At 36.7% G+C, this 19977-nt stretch overlaps 1 protein-coding gene and 1 long non-coding RNA gene across 2 annotated transcripts in view; both read left to right on the forward strand.

The window, feature by feature from the left end:
- Positions 1-19505, forward strand: part of SAK (polo like kinase SAK) — a 220575-nt gene extending 201070 nt beyond the window's left edge. Inside the window, exons 14-17 of the mRNA XM_090384442.1 lie at positions 1431-1519; positions 13913-14003; positions 19258-19399; positions 19486-19505. Coding sequence (XP_090240568.1) covers positions 1431-1519; positions 13913-14003; positions 19258-19399; positions 19486-19505 — 342 coding nt within the window. The remainder of the gene's footprint in view (positions 1-1430; positions 1520-13912; positions 14004-19257; positions 19400-19485) is intronic.
- Positions 19506-19507: 2 nt separating this feature from the next.
- Positions 19508-19977, forward strand: part of LOC150078050 (uncharacterized) — a 40585-nt gene continuing 40115 nt past the window's right edge. The window contains exon 1 of the long non-coding RNA XR_016547634.1: positions 19508-19578. This is a non-coding gene — a long non-coding RNA (uncharacterized LOC150078050). The remainder of the gene's footprint in view (positions 19579-19977) is intronic.

The raw sequence follows: 19977 nt of genomic DNA on the forward strand, positions 1-19977 counted from the left end.
AAGATTAAACTGCACATATTTTATCTTGGTGCATTTTCGCCAAGACGAAAAAGTGCCCTCACCCAGGCAGGAGTTCAACAGGTGGATTAGGATGTTGTGGGCTACATTCCAGAGGCTCTTGCTGCCTCACCTTCATTAAGTTTGAGGATTAATGTTTCCCCATTCTTGGTTTTGGATATAGCTGCTGCCCTGTTTTCATGGGATCTTCAGATATGGTGGATTAATAGCTGGAATCTGCTTTTGAGCTTCAGACTCTTGAATCAGGGTGTTCCTGAATGAGATTTGGTAAGATTTGGTTCATTATGTCCTACCAGGTGGTAATTTCTGGAGACCCATCTGTCTGAATTGAATTGAGTTGATGATGAGAGTGCTGGTGGTTTATTGTGTACTAGTTTTTGGACAGCTCTTCAGGGATTGTTGCCTTTTGATTTGATGAGAGTCCTTTGGGCTTGCTGCTTAGCATGATATATTTTATTGCAATATTCATGTCTTGCAAATCTGAAGCATTCTCTGTAGTGAGCCACTACCCACTGTGGCTGGGTTCTTTATTTTGTCTGGAAACTTTGTGGGCACATTTCAAGGCTTTTGTAGGTTGGCAAGTTACTTGGACCACCAGGGCACTGATCTGAGTGGATGTTAGCATTTTCCGTGGGGGCACCAGAGGCTTTCAAAAGTAGGTTTGGTTAAGGTAACCTTTGTGCTTTTGCCATTTTTTTCAAAATTTCTCTGCTTTCTTATTATGTCAGCAGTATAGTGTTATGAGTTAAAGTTCCTACCCTAAATTCCCAAAAAGCTTTTTCTAATTTATTCAGTCAAAAGCTTGGTGGAGTTTATTAATTATCTCTCTTATTTTGGATTATCTATAAGCCCTCTTAAAAACTTAAAGAAGCTTAACAGATAATTAGAAAGCTTCAGTTCAGTTTTATCTTCAGTTCCATCTTTATTAAATGTTTCCATTAATTATATTTGAAAAGAACTTTATAAGATGTATGAATTAGAGAAGCAATTGAAAAAATACTTTCTCTATGTAATAAAATATAGCTAATTTGTCCATGAAAGCAATAAAATTAATAAGAATATTTTTCATATCCCACATGGGGCCAAAACAATCTAATGTGGTAATGTTTCTGAACCAAGCTTTGGATTTTGTCTCAGGACTGGGAATGTGTTACCTCGCAAGTTGAAGAGCACTCTTCTTAACATTCATAAATATAGAAAATCTATGAAATCAAATAATTTTTGTCATTTGTAACTGGGACTATATAATTTACATTACTATCAGATAACTTCAATTTGTAAAGTAGTTATTTTCCACCCAGAAGACAGAATCTCATTGAAAATAAAACTGTGATACTGTGTGCTTTTCTTAGCTTTAGCTTAATGCATTGAAAAACCTCTCCATAATTTTTTTTTTCCTTTTTTGTTCATAGTGTTATTCACATTGTAAAGTTTTGAACAGCACCCTTCAACTAATTGAAGAAAAGACAGGAAATCCTTGTTTTCCAATTATCATGGGAAGGTGAGAATATTTTTATTTATTATTTTTTTCCACATCAGTAGTATCATTTCTTCCAAGTTCCTGTGATGAGTATGAAAATGTAGATATGTTAATCAAAATATCTTGAATTACAAATGCAGCATTTTGTGAAAGAAAACAGAATATTAAAATAAACATTAGTAAATGAATTAACTAAATAAATATTATTTTTAAATTATCAAACAAACATTAATAAATATTAGAAACATTTAGAATAAACAGTGTTCAGTGTTGGTTATGCAAGTTATACATACTTGACTATCAAAAATTCCTATTTTTAAACCATTTATAAAATTGTTTTCAAACATAGAATTGTTATATAAATAACATTTCTGTGTTTGAAATGTAAATGTTCTGTTTATATATCAAAATAGAACATTTAGCGTAGCAAGGGTTCGTCCAAATAACAAACAAACAAACAAGGGTTTGTTTGTTTGTTTGTTTGTTATTTGGTTTTTAGGAGCATTAGCAACTAAGGCCATATTTCTCCGGAGATATGCGGTGGTCATTCCCTGACCTTTCCACATCCTCCATATTTGGTGTTCATGGGCTCGAACTCTGGTCTAATCAAGAAGCGTGTGCTATGCACTGCTGCTCCTGCCCACCCGGCTACGGAGGCGCCGGGAGGGGGATGGCTGGGCGTCTGCCCTGGGTGCCAGCCAGAAAGGGGGGGGGGGTGCCATCACTTGAAAATACAAGAAGGAACATATTAACTTTAACAAAATAGTTTCAATTTTTTTAAAAAAATTTATCTTTCTCCACTTAAATTTACAGTTGTTAGTTGAAATTTCTAATTGACACAATTTAATTAATGACAAGATACTTTGATTTTTATATTAACTGACTGCAACTGTAATACCTGTATTTAAATTTTTGGTATGTTATTAAGGCACATAAAACTGGGGATCAAAACAATATTCAGCCTTTACAAATGCATTTAATTTAACCACATTTTTTTTACAAAGTCTTACAAATCATTAATTTAGCACCATATTTTTGTTGAGTGGATTTATAAGAAGTATACAGGCGAACCTTTGTATTTTCGTAGCATAGAAGAATATTAGGGTTTTAATTGTAATAAGTATCCTGATGGTTTTAATTGCTTTTTGGGCATATATCTTTTGTATTTAGCTAAGGATATAACTAATTTAGGATTGCTACGGTATAGCGTAACTTGATAACGTATATCTCGAATTTGAAAGTTAAGGTATAACGTAAAACTGTATAGCGAAATACTTATTATTGCATTAGCTTAGTATAAAAGGTGAAAGAGGGTATTGCATAGTCAAGTATAGTATAATAAATTCATCAATTAAATTTAATAACATTATTAGTTTTCATTGTTAATTAATTAAATCATATTTAAATGGAAATCATGCCCCAGACTAAAGCAACATGCACAAAGTAGTGGGAGTGCTGTGGCTCAGGGGACAACCGAAGGGGACGATTCTCCAACGCATCACAGCCTAAAGAAAAGTGGAACTTGTGAAATGTTTGCACTCTTTCTGTGACAGGACATGGTTGTCAAGGTTCTTTGTGTGTGTGCTTGACATAAGCAGTGTGAAGAAGTTAGGCACCAACTCAGCGTTGTTGTGGGTCTTTATGAGAGCTTGAAGGACAGGGTAGATGCCCTCGAAGGACTTAAATTGGGTGACCCATCAAGCTCTCAGCTGCCCACATCAATGCTGGAGCTTGCACTTGATCATCAGGCAACAAAGTGGCAACCTTCAGGGCAGAATGTGCTAGTCCCACAGGAGCTAGTTATTGTTGGGGAGACTGGAAATATATTGTACAAAAAGGATAGGTGGAATAGGACCAGTGTATGTCTGCCAGGGGCAAAAGTTGATGACATTTTAGAACAGATATCATCATTTAAGGGCACAAAGGCTGATATTGTACACGTTGAGACTAATGACATTAAGAGTAGGAGATCTGCAGACTTACTTTACAAGTACAGGTCAATGTTGAAAAAAAAAGTCGTGAGTTAGGGTTAAATTTGAAAGTGTCTGCAATTCTGCTCAGACATGATAAGAGGGAGTATATGATGAGAACCTTGTCAATAAATTTGGCCCTGGAGAGATTGATCGTGGGCTAGAATTTTTCTCAGTATGGTCTGTGCTTATTAACACGTTCGCTGCTGGTCATGAGTCAGCAGCGAACTCTCCTCCTTCTATGCCGCGCTATCGTCAATAGCGCGGCATAGAAGGAGGAGACTGTTGCCGGAAGCAGACTGTGTTTCCATAACGAAAAAGCTTGAAAATTGGTAATAAGGGATTGTTAGTGACAATATTCAAGTGTCGTATAAGCAGTTTCCAAAAGATTTTGAGATTAACGCACCAGCGCATGATAGGAACTGGAGGTCAAATTTGGCTGTAAATGCCGCATCACGTGCTGGCATGTGACACAAAAACATAATAATATAGTATGTAAATAATAAAACAAAAAACATGTCAACATTAAGAAATACGTATTATTTCATACCAAACCAATACAGATTACAAATACTATGTGTAAGAATGTTACTTATGTATAATGTTTACACAATCTAAGCAATAGCTGGGGTGATCTTTCACAAACACTGCAGATATAGATTGTTACATTGCTTCCTCAATATCTTTCCACCTTTTCTTTCTTCCCGCAGTTTGAGCACATGTTCCAGTTCAGGTACATCATGCACAGTATGAAGGAGGTCAGATGGCTGTTTCAGTAAAGATCTGATCACTGATAAATGGAAGTCATAAAGTTGCATCTTGTTGTGTGAATATTTAGTATAGATATGGTGTGCATTCATCATTATTAGTTGCAAAATATGCATAAATATTTTTGTAGGCCACCTAATGGTTTTCCTTTCACAAGGATAATAGGCAAGCATTTGATCATGCTTGTCAATGCCTGACGTAAACCTATTATATTCAATTATAGGCAATGGTTTTGATTTCAGTTCGCCTCGTTCTGCATTTCCACCATATCATTTTGGTATTCTGTAGATATGTAACTGACATCTCTTCTGTCCTTCCACTTAGCAATCATTACACCACGGGCACACCTTGATAAAGTTTCCCCTTTCTTCAGCTTTTTTTTTTTTTTTACCTCTTTCGGAAATGTTTTCCTATTACTTCTGATTGTCCCAGTCCCAGAATATGATACCCGCTTCTGCTGGATTCCTAGCCACATTGGGATTAAGGGAAATGATTTGGCTGACACCGCAGCCAAATTAGCAATTTCCAATAATAATAGCTGCCTGTCAGTCCCCTATACAGACTACAGGCAAATAATACACCAAAAGATACATTCCCAATGGCAGGATTCGTGGAATAGACAGACTGCGAATAAATTATATCGTATAAAGCCTGTAATTGAACCGTGGCAGTCTAGTCTGCGCAGGAACTGCAAAGAGGAAGTTGTTCTAGCTCGTCTCCGCATAGGACACAGCCATCTTACACATGCTTTTCTGCTGAGGGCAGATGACTATCCTATGTGCGAGAACTGTGGCACCTTTTTAACAATTCATCACATTTTAACCGTGTGTCCACGTTTTAGACACGAACGTGATTTACATTTTACCGTTTTTAGTCATCCGGCTGAGCCTTATACACTCAGTCTGATTTTATCTGACAATGACCATGTGTCTGCTGTTTTTAGCTTTTTAAAATCAATAAACATTTTTACTGCTATATAAAATTTACATTTTATTGTGCTTTTCTATTGATTTATCTCTTATACCTTTTATATTATATATTTTGACATGGTGACCTAACTAGTTAGATTAATGAATATTTAAATTTTTTATATATATGACCTGGTCTTGGCGCATTATAGTCAAAGCTGCTAATGTGCCAATAAAACCTAAATAAATCAAATCAAATCTAAAATCCCAGTCCCAGTCTCGAGACACTTAGCGAGTTCATGGCTATTGTAATAATTGTCCATAAATATGCTATGCCCGACATCTAACATCCCATCAAGTAAGTTCATGACGACTTTTTGTGCATGTCCTTTTCCGCCAGAATCATCCAACATACCGGTATATACTTGAAATTTGATAACCATGCCAGTAGGCGTTGTGATCATATATAACTTGATACCGTACTTATGGCATTTGTTTTGAATGTACTGTTGCACCACAATATCATAGACTCATCTAAGCTAATCTCACATCCTATATAATATATTTCCGACATTCATGCATTGAACAGATTCACCATTTTTCGAATTTTATATAGGCGATCCCGTGAACATACCTCTTTCTTTTCTGGATTCTTTGCAAAATGCAAGGCCCACAATAATAATAAGAAACGATTCCTGCTCATGTTATCTGCAAACACATGTAATCCTAACAGTTTATCTGTTTTCCAATAATCTTGTATGCGGTTCAGTTGAATGGTTCCCATATGTAAAATCAATCCAAAAAATACCAGCGTTTCATCTCTAGTGGTGTCCTTCCATGCATTTATTCGAGAATGTTCTTTATTTTCTCGGGGAAGAAGTATTTCACGAGCATTTGTTTTTGTAATTATTTCATCCAAGATATTGTCGGTCAATAAATGACAAAAGTAATCTATAGGATTATCACCTGACATGGGTTGCACCAAAGACTTGAATTTTGTAAAACGAAACTGTTTCATCGATGTTATGTCATTTTCCCACATGACGTTTTCCAACTCACCGGAATCCTGCTGTGGAAGTGTAGCCTCTTCCACAATATCTTCTTCATCTACACTTTCTGAATCCGAATCCGGTCCTTTGGAGAGATAAAATCTTCGTCATTGTCGTAACTGACATCACTGGGATATATGTCAGATAACTCTTCTAACATTTTTGCAATTTCTTCATCTGTAAGGGATTTTTTATATTGCACTTTTCTTCTTTTTGGGCGCGACGGGCCTGCTAAACTATCATCTGCACAACTCATATTACAAGGCTTTTCCGCATGTCATGTAACAAAATGTTCAACACCACATATAGTTTACACCCTTTACTTGACGCCGAAACAACTATACACAGCAGAAACAATGCCAACTGAAGTTGAGAACTTCATACTAACGTCTAACGAATCCCGCACCCGCACGTGATTGGCTACTGGATAATGATGCCACATCCCACACCTGCACGTGATCGGCTCTTCAATACTGCTGCGACATCACACGCTGGCATGTGATCGGCAGCGAATGTGTTAACAGGAGAGATTGTTTCTATAGCGATAGGATACACTTAAATAGAAAAGGTGCAAGAATATTTCCTGATGCTATCGAGGCAGTGTTACGTGGGTCAGAGACCTGCTAGCTTGGGGGGGGATTCACAGACTAATAGATTAACGGTAGCCACAGGCAGAGGTGAAAGTGATTCTTGCAATGCTTCTATTGGAATGAGCAGCAGCCTGTAAAGCGAGGTACTGGGAATTCAAGGGCTGCTGGGAGTCATCATGGAACAGGTAAATACATGGGTTGTGATAGGGTACATAAGAGTAAGAATAGGTGTATGTATATTACATGTACATCAATGCTAGGAGTATAGTAAATAAATTTGATGAATTTGAGGTGCTGGTCAAGACATCAAAAGCGGATATTGTTGGGATATCAGAGACGTGGTGCTACATGAATATAAGCAGTGCAGAATTGAAATTTGGGAAGACAATGTGTACAGAAACAATAGACAGTACAGGAAGGAAGGAGGGGTTATGCTGTTAAGAAATACATAAAATCTAAGGAAGTGCATCCAGTTGACATTGGTGAACAGTGCAATGTTGAGTCATTGTGGTGTGACATAAGCACTGGGAAAGGGAAAAATGACAGTAGGTGTGTGTTATAGACCTGATGAATCCGATCAGTATAATGAGAAATTGCGCAGAGAAATAGTGGGCCAGTAAATCAGAATGTCCTATAATGGGGGATTTTTCTAACTTTCCAGATGTTGACTGGAACTTGTGGTTGGTCACTTGCACACTAGCAAGAATTTTGTGGATTTATTGGATGACTGTGTTCTACAACAACATGTTCAAGAGGAAACCAGAGGGATTAATACTCTTGATCTGATTATCAGCAGTGATTCTTCATGTGTTAAGAATCTGCACATAAAGGAACCACTAGGTGGCATTGATCACAGTGTGCTGATGTGGGAGTTACTCAAAGATATAACTGCCAACAGGGGTAAAGGGAAGGATTTTTGCTTTCTTAAAGGTGACTATGGTGGTCTGAGACAGTTTTTAAATTCTATGTAGTGGGACCAACTGATGATGTTACCAACAGCAAATTCTAAATGGGAAGAATTCAAAGAATTAATCGTGGAGGGTACTAGGCTTCTCATACCAACTAAGAAATACTGTTCAAAGTTTAGGCCTAAATGGATATCAGATGAATTAATGCGGCTCGTGGCAGAGAAGAAAAATGCATGAGATGCATATAAATTATCAAGCGACACAGAAGCCTATGGCAAATATAAGCTAGTCTGTAATCAAGTCACAAAGGAGGTTAGGCAGGCGAAGGCAGATTATGAGAAATCTTGGCAAAGGATGCAAAGAAAAACAGCAAAGACTTCTTTACTTATATAAACTCTAAAAGGGGAGGGATGAATCAGATTGGTCAATGGTTTGACTGTAGATGATCATACTCAGATAGCCAAACTAAATGAGTATTTTGCATCTATAATCACACATGAGGAGTTATTCAAGGAGGAGAGGGCCAGATGTTTATTAAATTCTGACAGAGAGCTAAGTGATTTTGTAATAACTGAGAGCAAAGTGGAGGAGAAATTGTTGAAGTTAAACTTATGGAAGGCACCTGGGGTGGATGGGATCTATCCAGTTATATTAAAGGAGGCATCAAATGAAGTAAGCAAACCCTTAGCCATAATTATGAATGAAAGCTTCCTTGTACTCAGGGGAGGTCCCTGTGGACTGGAGATGTGCAATTCACAAAGGGGGATCAGAGGGTGACACGTAGTAGTAGTGGCATGTGATGCAAGAAAGCGAGTGCATGAGCTTATGGAGCATCAGCCAAAAAAAAAATCACACCATTCCCTCCAAATGCCTGTCCAGTTCCTCCTTAAATTTATTCAACCTATCAACTTCCACAACGACAGATGGAAGTTTGTTCCAGCAATTAACCACCCGCTGGCTAAAGGCAAATTTCCGCACATCTATTCTACATCTGTCTTTTCTTAATTTGAATTTATGCCCCCTTAGGTTCGTAATCTGAACAAGTGGAAGGATTCCATCAGAATTCAGCTTGCTCAACCCATTCAAGGCCTTATACACCTCAATCAGATCACCGCACAGATGCCTAGTCTCCAGCCACTGCAATTTGCAGAACATAAGCCTCTCTTGGTAAGAGGATCCCTTCATTCCCCTCGCCAATCTTGTTGCCCTTCTCTGTACACGCTCAAGTAAATCTACATCCTTCCTAAAATGAGGCCTCCAGACCTGTACGCAGTACTTAAGGCTTGGCCTGACCATTGCCTTATACAGAGGGACAATCACCTCCTTCTCCCTGCTAGCAAAATTCCTATATATCATTGACAAAATCCCATGACCTGCCCTGGCAGCCTGTCTGCATTGCTCAGAAAACTTCATATCTGACTGCACAATTACTCCCAGGTCTTTTTCATTTTCTACCACCTTAAGCATAATACCACACAGTTGGTACATTTCTCTGGGGTTACTTCTACCCATATGCAGTACTTTGCATTTGTCAAGGTTAAACTTCAGTTGCCACTTCTTAGCCCATCTGCCCAAATTATCTAGATCCTGTTGCAGTAGTACACTGCCATTAATGTCATTAACAACCCTGCCAACCTTTGTATCATCTGTAAACTTCGACATTAAGCCTGATATACCTTCATCAATATCATTGATAAATATACAAAACAACAGTGGACCTAACACCGAACCCTGTGGGACTCCACTAATAACATTAGTCCACAAAGAGCAGCCCCCATTGATTACCACCCTCTGTCTACTCCCACTTAACCATCCTTTTATCCATTGTAGCAACTTACTCTTAATACCATTCTGCTCCAATTTGTACAATAGTCTTCCATGCGCAACAGTGTCAAAAGCTTTCCTGAAATCCAAATATATGATATCAAAATTATTTTTTGCATCCAGTTCCTTTGTAACCACATCATAATATCCTATCAAATTCGTCAGACAAGACTTTCCCTTAACAAACCCATGCTGTCTGAATTATTGCTGCAGTCTTGTCTAGATGATCCTGCAATGCATCTTTAACCAGTGACTCCATTATTTTACCCGGAATAGAAGTTAAACTAACTGGTCTGTAATTACGTGTAATTACAGACCTGTTAGTCTAGCTTCTGTTCCAGATAAAATAATGGAGCCGCTGGTTAAGGAAGCGATGCAGGATTATCTAGACAATACTGAAGTTATAGTTCAGACACAGCATGGGTTTATTAAGGGGAAGCCTTGTCTGACAAATTTCATTGGATATGGATGTGGTCACAAAGGAATTGGATGCAAAGAATAATTTTGATATTATATACAGGTAGTTCCCGCTTTACGAGTTCCAGGGTTTACGAGTTTTTTTTTTTTTTTTTCAAGTATCAAATATCAACAAAATCGAAAATGTGAACATTGATTTCAAAAAATGAATGTTAAACATTCATAAATATTGCATTTCAAGATACACGCGCAGCTATACAATACAGTTTACCCCGCTTTACAATATTAATCCTAGCCGCCTCCGTAGCCAGGTGGGAAGGAGCAGCAGTGCGTAGCACACGCTTCTTGATTAGACCGGGGTTCGAGCCCGTCACCACCAAATACGGAGGATGCGGAAAGGTCAGGGAATGACCACCGCATATCCCGGAGCAATATGGCCTTAGTTGCTAATGCTCCTAAAAACCAAATAACAACAACATAACAACAACAACAATATTAATCCGTTCCAGAGACACCATCATATCGTGGAAATATCGTAATGTTAACCCAATAACAAATTGTTTTTTGGTAATTTGTTCCATTCCCTCAGAAGTTGAAATTTTTGCTAGATAACTGTCTATGAGGTCCTTTTTATAGTGTAAATTGTATTAGTTACCAATTCAAATCATTAAAATGCACTACACTTTCATCGTTATCATATTTTCTGTTATTAGAACCAATTTTGAACGGCTTTGTGGCGCCTCCGTAGCCAGGTGGGCCGGAGCAGCAGTGCATAGCACACGCTTCTTGATTAGACCGGAGTTCGAGCCTGTGCCCACCAAATACGGAGGATGTGGAAAGGTCAGGGAATGACCACCGCATATCCCTGGAGCAATATGGCCTTAGTTGCTAATGCTCCTAAAAACCAAATAACAAACAAACAACAACGGCTTTGTGATATTTTTCTAAAGCACATTTCTGGAGGTCACTGCCATAAAAACAATAAAAACAATTTGCACTTTCTAGTTTATTGGGCTTTTCTGTTAGAGCAGTCAGTTATAAACAGGTAGTGAACTCCATGTTACTGCATTTGCAAAAATACCAATAGCTGGAATTGTGTGGTTTTTTATGTTATTATGGTGAAATGTGTTTCCCCTTTACTGAAATCTTCAGTTGTATAAAAAACATAAATAAATTTTCAGAATCTTCTCTTCGTTCCTTTTTTTTTTTTAAGCTTCGTAAACTTGTTGCTCTGATCAAATCATGTTAGTTGCAATTTGTGCGTTCCATTAAAAAATGCTTATGCATGCTATTGAAATTTAAAAAGAAAAGAGAAGATTACCTTGGAAATAAATGCCTCCTCTTGATGCATTTCTGAAGAAAACAACTTGTGCAACAAATCGAGTGCCAAGCCAATAATGAGTGACTAACGAGTGTGCATTGTCTATTATGATGGTGAAGAATAAACATTCTTTAACATTTGTAATTCATAAATAATTTCTCTATTAGTATAACTTGCGTGATTTTACAGGCTACGTTTTTATTCCTTTGGATAAATCAATTATTGTTTAAACATAAACTAATTAGCTAACTAATTTCATTGTTGGTAACGTAACCTCTATTTTTAACATTATGTCTATGGGAAATAAATTCCCACTTTACGAATTTTCATTTTATGAGCACGTGCTAGGAACAAATTAACTCATAAAGTCGAGAACTTTGCGTATTTGGATTTTAGGAAAGCTTTTGATACTGTGGCACATGGAAGACTACTGTACAAATTGGAGCAGTATGGCATTAAGGGCAAGTTGCTGCAATGGATAAAAGGATGGTTGAGTGGGAGAAGACAGAGAGTGGTTATCAATGGACACTGCTCTTCATGGACTAATATTGCTAGCAGGGATAAGGGGTTGATTTTTCCCTTGTATATAGCAATGATTAGGCCACATCTTGAGTACTATATACAGGGCTGGAGTCCTCATTTTAGAAAAGATGTAGAGCTGGAACGAGTACAGAGAAGGCAAGGAGATTGTGAGTGGAACAAAGGGTTGGTGTTACCAAGAAAGGCTTAAGTTCTTCAAATTGCCACTTTTGGAGACTAGGCACCTGCGAGTTGATCTAATTGAAGTGTATAAGGCCTTGAATGGATTGAGCAAGCTCAATGCTAAAGGAATTCTTCCTCTTGCTCACGTTACTCACCTGAGGTGGCATAAATTCAAATTGAGGAAAGACAATTTTGTAGAATAGATGTGCAGAAATTCACCTTTAGCGAGCGGGTGGTTGATAGTTGGAACAAACTTCCATATGTTGTAGTGGAGGTCAATAACTTAAATAAGTTCAAGGCAGAACTAGACAAACATTTGCAGTGAATGGATGGGTGAAATGGGAGGGGTGGTTTTTTTTTGGCAATGCTATATAAACTTGCATCATATGCCATTCTAATGCTAATTTCCCGAAAACTCATTTTTCATTTGATTTCTACTTATTTTACATTTTACAGTTATTTTCCATTTTTCAATGAACTTCTCTATATAGATCCCTACATATAAGTATAAAATGAAGCAAAATCGACCCAGCGGATTTCAACAGAGAAAAGTAAAGAAAGCAAGAGGAGTTATTCAATAATGTCTGGATCCACTGTTGAAGTATGTTTCATCTTGTGCAATAGATATTCAGCATGATTAATCAGAAGAGCAAGTACGAGTCATCTTCTCAAGAGGATCTGACAGAGAAAGTTATTCATCCACTATTGGAGAAGAATTTAGTGAAAATATACATGAGCAGTTAGGAGATTCTGAAAAGGAAGAGGAAATAAACATATTTTTAAAGTATTCCGACGTCACATTTTGGCCTATCTTGGTACCAGATAACTTGAGAATTTATTTTATTAAGAAAGGCAGTGAATATTTTAAAAATAAGGATGGACCTTTTGGTACTGTTTAATGAACAGAAGTAAAAATTAAAGGGAAATGTTGACAGCTAACAACTTCTTGATTTTATTAGACACTACCAAATGTAGAAAATTTTTCATCAGGAAATTTATTTTGTTTTTACTGCAAACTATTTTCATCAGAGAATAAAGAAATTGGAACATCCAACTTTATCACGGGATTTAAAACTTGCTGGAAATTAAACCTTTGGGTTTAATTTCCACCAAGAAAATAGTGAATAACATCTCTTGATTTCAATTTCAACCATGAAAATAGTGAACGACATCTCTCATGCTTGGAGAAGTGGAAAACCTTAAGTGCAAGGTTGAAGTTTCAACAAACTATTGACCACATTCATTAGACAGTACTGGATAAAGAAAGAAAGAAATTGAGATATGTTTTTCATTGCTTTCAGTTGTAATCTTATTTCTGGCTCATCAGAATCTTCCTTTTTGTAGACATGACAAATCTATATTTTCTACAAATAAAGGAAATTTTAGAGAAATGGTAGAGTTGCTATCAAATGATGACCCCCCCCTTTTTGAAAGAACATATTTTAAGAATTGAACATTCATCTGATAGGAAAAAACCTTCATATTTATCACTAGAGATTCAAAATGAGTTTATTAATATTTTAGGAAATTATTTTAATGTGAGAGAAAAAATAGTAATCAGTAATATAAAACTAGCTAAATATTTTGGAATTCTATTTGACAGTAAACCATCAACGATATCATTCATAAATACAGAAAACAACAGTGGACCCAACAGAACCCTGAGGGACTCCACTAATAACATTATTCCACAAAGAGCAGCCATTGATTACCACTCTCTGTCTTCTCCCACTCAATCATCCCTTTGCTTTCCATGCTGCTGCACGTTCCAGTAGAAGTAGTGCAAGAATCACTTTCGGTGTATCCCATTCTTGTAGCAGCGGTCTCCCCTGTTAACAAGCACAGACCACGCTTTTATATAAAATTCATTATATATAAAACACTGGTATAGTATATAATAAATTTAAGTATGAATGTGATTCAGTTGTTACATTGTATTGTTCGTTATTTGTTGTAGGAGGCCTATCTCTTTTTTACAAGGTAGTAATAAAGAGAATATATGTCCAAAAGTACCAATTATTTCTCCACAAGCTCCGGCTTTGGTTTCTGTAAGTATGCTTTGCTTGAATTATTTGACTTACATCTGCCATGCTCGCATTAACAAATCAGTAATAGTGGATTCCTCTAACTGCCTCAGAAGTGCAAAATTTAGATTCAATTCATACTTTAAATATCGAATAGTAAAGATGAATTTTTATACAGCATATTATACTTGAACAAAAATAAATTATTTTCTTCCATACTTTGCCAGTCATCTAGAATGTCATTGTATTACAAAAAAAGATCATTCTGTTGGTTGTTGAAACTAACAAAACATCAGAACTCTATTCATGATATTAGAGTTCTGGTGTGGAAAAATGCCTCAATGATAATCTTGTAAAGGTACTAAAATGCTTGTATAAATTCAGTAAATATGCAATGAAAACTGAAGAAAGTGCTGAAACTGATTTAGGTTTAAACTTGATGTGAGCAGATCTTCTTCAACATACTGTCATTAACAATCCTGCCAACCTTTGTATCATCTGCAAACTTGGACATTAAGCCTGATATACCTTCATCAATATAGTAATTACATTTTAGTTTTACTAGACCATTTAAAAAAATGTGAGTTATTGACAAAGTTTAGGTAACAGTAACCTCTCATGAGAGACAGCCAAATGCCTTGCTAAAACAAATTTCTACACATCTACTCTCCAACTGTATTTCCTCAATTTCAATTGATGCCCTCTCAAGTGCATAATCTGAGCAAGAGAAAGAATTCCATCATCATTCAGCTTTCTCAAACCATTCAGGGCCTTGTACACCTCAATCAGATCACTTCGCAAGTGCTTAGTCTCCACACACTGCAATCTGCAGAACTTAAAGCTTTTTTTGGTAAGAGCACCCCTTTGTTCCCTTCATCAATCTCATTGCCTTTCTCTGTAGTCATTCCAGCAGCTCTACATACTTCCTAAAATGAGGCCTCCAGATTCAAAGTGTGACCTGACCATTGCCTTATACAGACAGATAATCCCCTCCTTATCCCTGCTAGCAACGTTCCTGTCTATCATTGACAAGACCCCGTGAGCTGTTCTGGCAGCCTGTCAGCACTGCTCTGAAAACTTCATATCTGACTGCACAATCACAATTATGGCTAGGTTTTTTTTTTATTCTCCACTATCCTGAGTGTAGTACTGCACAGTTGGTATGTTACTCTGGGAGTACCGCTAACCTTATGCAGTACTTTGCATTTGTCAATGTTAAACTTCAATTGCCACCTCTCAGCTCAGCACATCTGCCCAACTTTTCTGTATCCAGTTGCAGCAACATACTGTCATTAACAATCCTGCCAACCTTTGTATCATCTGCAAACTTGGACATTAAGCCTGATGTACCTTCATAAATATAGTAATAGTGAGGCATGCGATGCAAGAAAGCAAGCTTATTTAGCATCAACCGGGGGGGGGGACATTCATACATCCATTCCCTCTAAACATTTCTCCAACTCCTCCATGAATTTATTTAAGCTATCAACTTCCACAACAACAGATGGAAGTTTGTACCAACAATCAACTACCCGCTGGCTAAAGGCAAATTTCTGCACATCTATTCTATAACTGTCTTTCCTCAATTTGAATATATTCCCCCCCCCCTCAGATTCGTAATCAGGGCAAGAGGAAGAATCCCATCAGAATTGAACCTGCTGAACCCATTCAAGGCCTTATATACCACAATGAGATCACCTCGCAGGTGCCTAGTCTCCGGATGCTGCAAATTACAGAACTTAAGCCTTTCTTGGTAAGCATCCCTTTATTCCTCTCACCAATCTTGTTGCCTTTTCTGTACTCATTCTAGCAACTCTACATCCTTTCTAAAATGAGGCCTCCAGACCTGTTTTCAGTATTCAAGGCATGGCCTGACCATTGCCTTATACAAAGAGATAATCACTTCTTTTCCTTACTAAACGTTGACAGTACCCCATGACCTGCTCTGGCCGCCTGTGTGCACTGCTCAGAAAATTTCATATCTGACTGCACAATTACTCCCAGGTCTTTTTCAATTTCTACCACACTAAGCATTGTACCACACCGTTGGTGTGTTTCTCTGGGGTTATTTCTCTCCATATGCAATACTTGCCATTTGTCAATGTTAAACTTCAGTTGCCACTTCTCAGCTCACCTGCCCAAATTTTCAAAATCCTGTTGCAGTAGCGCACTGACATTACTGTCATTAACAACCCTGCCAACTTTGTGTCATCTGCAAACTTCGACATTAAGCGTGATATACCTTCATCAGTATCATTGATAAATATAAAAAACAACACCAGGCTTAACACCGAACCCTGGGGGACTCCACTAATAACATTAGTTTAAGAAGAGAAGCATCCATTGATTGCCATTCTCTGTCTTCTCCCACTCAACCATCTTTTTATCCATTGTAACAACTTGTCCTTAATACCATACTACTCAAATTTGTATAGTAATCTTCCATGTGCAAAGAATTAAAAGCTTCTCTAAAATCCAAGTATATGATATCAAAATTATTTTTTCACCAATTCTTTTGTGACCACATCTTAGTATCCAATCAAATTTGATCAGACAAGATTCTACTTCCCTAAAGAATTCCTCATGTGTGAATATAGATGCAAAATACTCATTCAGTTTTTGTCAGCTACCTAAGCAGGATCATCAGCAGTCAAACCATCGATATCAAGTGGACCAATCTGGTTCATCCCCTTTCTTCTAGAGTTTACATAAGTAAAGAAGTCTTTGCTGTTTTTCTTTGAATCCTTTGCCAGATATTTCTCATAATCTGTGTTCGCTTGCCTAACCTCCTTTGTGACTTTATTATAGACTAGGTTATATCTGTCATAGGCTTCTGTGTAGCCTGATAATTTATATGCATCCTATGCATTTTTCTTCTCTGCTACAAGTCTCATTAGTTCATCTGACATACATTTAGGCCTAATAGCTTCCAAGATTAATTCCTTCAATGCTTCCCATTTAGAATTTGCTGTTGGTAATTTCATCAGTTCATCCCACTTTATAAAACTTAAACTGTCGAAGACCACCATATCTCTTCCCTTTATCTCTAATGGTAGTTATATCTTTAAGTAAATCCCATGTCAGTACACTGTGATTGCTGCCACAGAGCGGTTCCTTTATCTGTGGATTCTTAATGCATGAATAATCATTGCTGATAATCAGATCAAAATTATTACTCCCTCTCGAACATGCTGCTGTAGAAAACAGTCATCAAATTAATCCACGGAAGTCTTGCTAGTGTGTGAGTGACCAACCACAAGTTCCAGTCAATATCTGGAAAGTTAAAATCCCCCATTATAAGACATTCTGATTTACCAGCCCACTCTATTTCTCTGTACATTTGTTTATTGTACTCTTCAGTCATTAGGCCTGTAACACACTTTTCCTCTTATTTTTGTTTTCTCCTTACGTATGTCATACTGAACAGACTCAACATTGCACTGTCCAGCCATCAAGTAGTGGAGTGTCTTAGATTTTAAGTTTCCTAACTAACAGCATAATCCCTCCTCAACTTCCTATCCTCTCTGTCCTTTCTGTACACATTATACTTCCTAAATTCAAATTCTGCATTCCTTATATGTGTGCGACACCACATCTCTGATATCCCAACTGTATCTGCCTTTGATGTCTTGAGCAGCACTTCAAATTCATTGAATTTATTTACTATACTCCTAGCATTGGTGTATATGCTAGGAGTATAGTAAATAAATAAAATATACATGCACCTGTTCTTTCTCTTAGTTACTCTAACACAGCCCATGTATTTATTTGTTTCATGATGAATCCTAGCAGTTCTTGAATTCCCCAGCACCTTGCTTTTCTATGAATGGTTTCATATACAGCAGGCCCCCGTTATAACGCGGTTCGCTTTACGCTGTTCTTATATTATAACCCGTATCTGACTATAACGCTGTTACAGATCACTATAATGCTCTTTTACAGATTGCATTTTTGGCATATTTAACGAAATCGTTTCATTTGATGGAGTCGATAGCTTGAAAATGAATAGAAAAACAGCATTAAAATGTTTCCCATGCCGACTTGAGAAATTTAGGACCTGCAAAGTTTAACTGTAAGAACAATTATAAAAAAATAAAGAATTAGTTTTAACAGCGGGAAAGATAGCTGTTCCACTGTAAGCAACTAGGGCTAGGCCGGCTATTAGGATTGAAATGGAAGAACTTTAACTAATTTTATTGAAGATAATATTCCAATGCAGAATTTAGTTAAGTTAAATATTATAAAAAGAGAGAGAGAGAGAGAGATTAGCCAATATGATTATCTGAAGAAAACTCACCTAAAAAAAATATGGATCCATTTAAAACTGGTAAGGGCTGGTTGAATAGATTTTAAATCCAGGGAGAAGCCGCAAGTGCAGATGAAGGAGCCGAAACTTTCAAAAAAGAACTTCTTAAAAATTATTGAAGAGGGATATTGTGTGTCATACTTCTGAACAAGTTTATAATGTAGATGAAGCAGGACTTTTGTGGAAACGAATGCCTAAAAGAAGTTTCATATTGAAAGAAGCAAAAAACATGCCAGGTTTCAAAGCGGGGAAGGATCGGGTGACTTTATTGTTGGGTGGTAATTAAACTGCAGGGGATTTAAAATTAATACCCCTTTTAGTTTATTTGGAAGAGGGCCAGAGTTCAACCCAAAATCGACACATTTTTCATGATTAAATTCATCAATTAAATTAAATCAATTTAGATCAATTAAATTCATGATTTTAATTGGAATTTGAAGTTTAATTTTGATACGTAAGTAGTTACCACATAATTATATACATATGTAATGCAGAATATTTTATATGCACAAATATTTGAATATTAAATATTTTGACCGACAATTGTGCATCTTTCACTACCGTTTATTATTTATTAGGAAATATCCTATGGCATCGACCGCAATTTACAAATACATATGTTACCTTATGGGAATGCTGCGCTCACTTACCGCGGATTCACTTAGCGCTTTGTTTTTCCGGAACGAATTATCAGCGTTAAGTGGGGGTCACCTGTATCTTATTTAAGTTTATTTTATACTATTTGATGATATGAGATCACAGCAGACCCAAAAAAATGCTGGATTATAGGAAATGTAAGATCTTGGGAATCTGGATTCAGGGTACTCAGCTGTAATAATGTTTGAGCAGAAATGGTTAAACTCGGCACATCATACTTTTAAATTAGCTTCTATATATGTAGAATAACTTTTAAAATTGTCATATAAATACTTTTGCCCATTTTTTAAAATGTTTGCAATTATTTCCTTTTAGGTTCCATCCTACGATGGTACAATAGATGTAACACACCATTGTCCTGTGAAAGAATGTATTTCTCACAATAATAGTTATTCATCAGCAATTTCTCTACCATCTACAGCTCACAAAAATGGAATTCATTCAAGCCAACTTCAGAGTAATAACCCAAGCTGTTCAAATTGCAAAACACATACAAACCAAAAAAAAACTAATCAATACAATTTTGGAAATATGGACTCTAAGTGTACATCCTTGAGCAGTGATCATTCTGTTTCCTCCATTAGTGGGAAAATTGTGAGAAGTCTTTTTATCAGTGGCATTGGATGGGCTTCACAGGTAATATTATTTATAGTTGACAGCTGAGATCTAATTGAATCAATATTGTAAGAAATCTTTTTTATGTTAACATGATTTGTGAGCGACTCCAGAAAAGCTATCTCTTTGAATAATATAGAAAATGGCACTTTTTCTCTACAACGTTAAAAGGAACTATATTTTTCAGCAATCCTCCATTAATCTCTTTGAGAGACATTCTTACTTCTGGATGCTAATAAAAACTAAACTAAACCTTAAGTCCTCCATTGTTTTATGCCAGGATAAATGGGCCTGTTGTACTGGAATCCATAGGATAACAAATAAACCAGTAAAATAAAACATCTTTAATCACAAATAGATACTTGTAGCTTTCGAGGCTGAACGTGCCCCTTTTCAACAGAAATGGAAACTTTAGAGATA

This window comes from Mastigoproctus giganteus, chromosome 11 (genome assembly GCF_048544385.1).
Source record: "Mastigoproctus giganteus isolate SK-2022 chromosome 11, ASM4854438v1, whole genome shotgun sequence".
Classification (NCBI taxonomy): Eukaryota; Metazoa; Arthropoda; class Arachnida; order Uropygi; family Thelyphonidae; genus Mastigoproctus; species Mastigoproctus giganteus.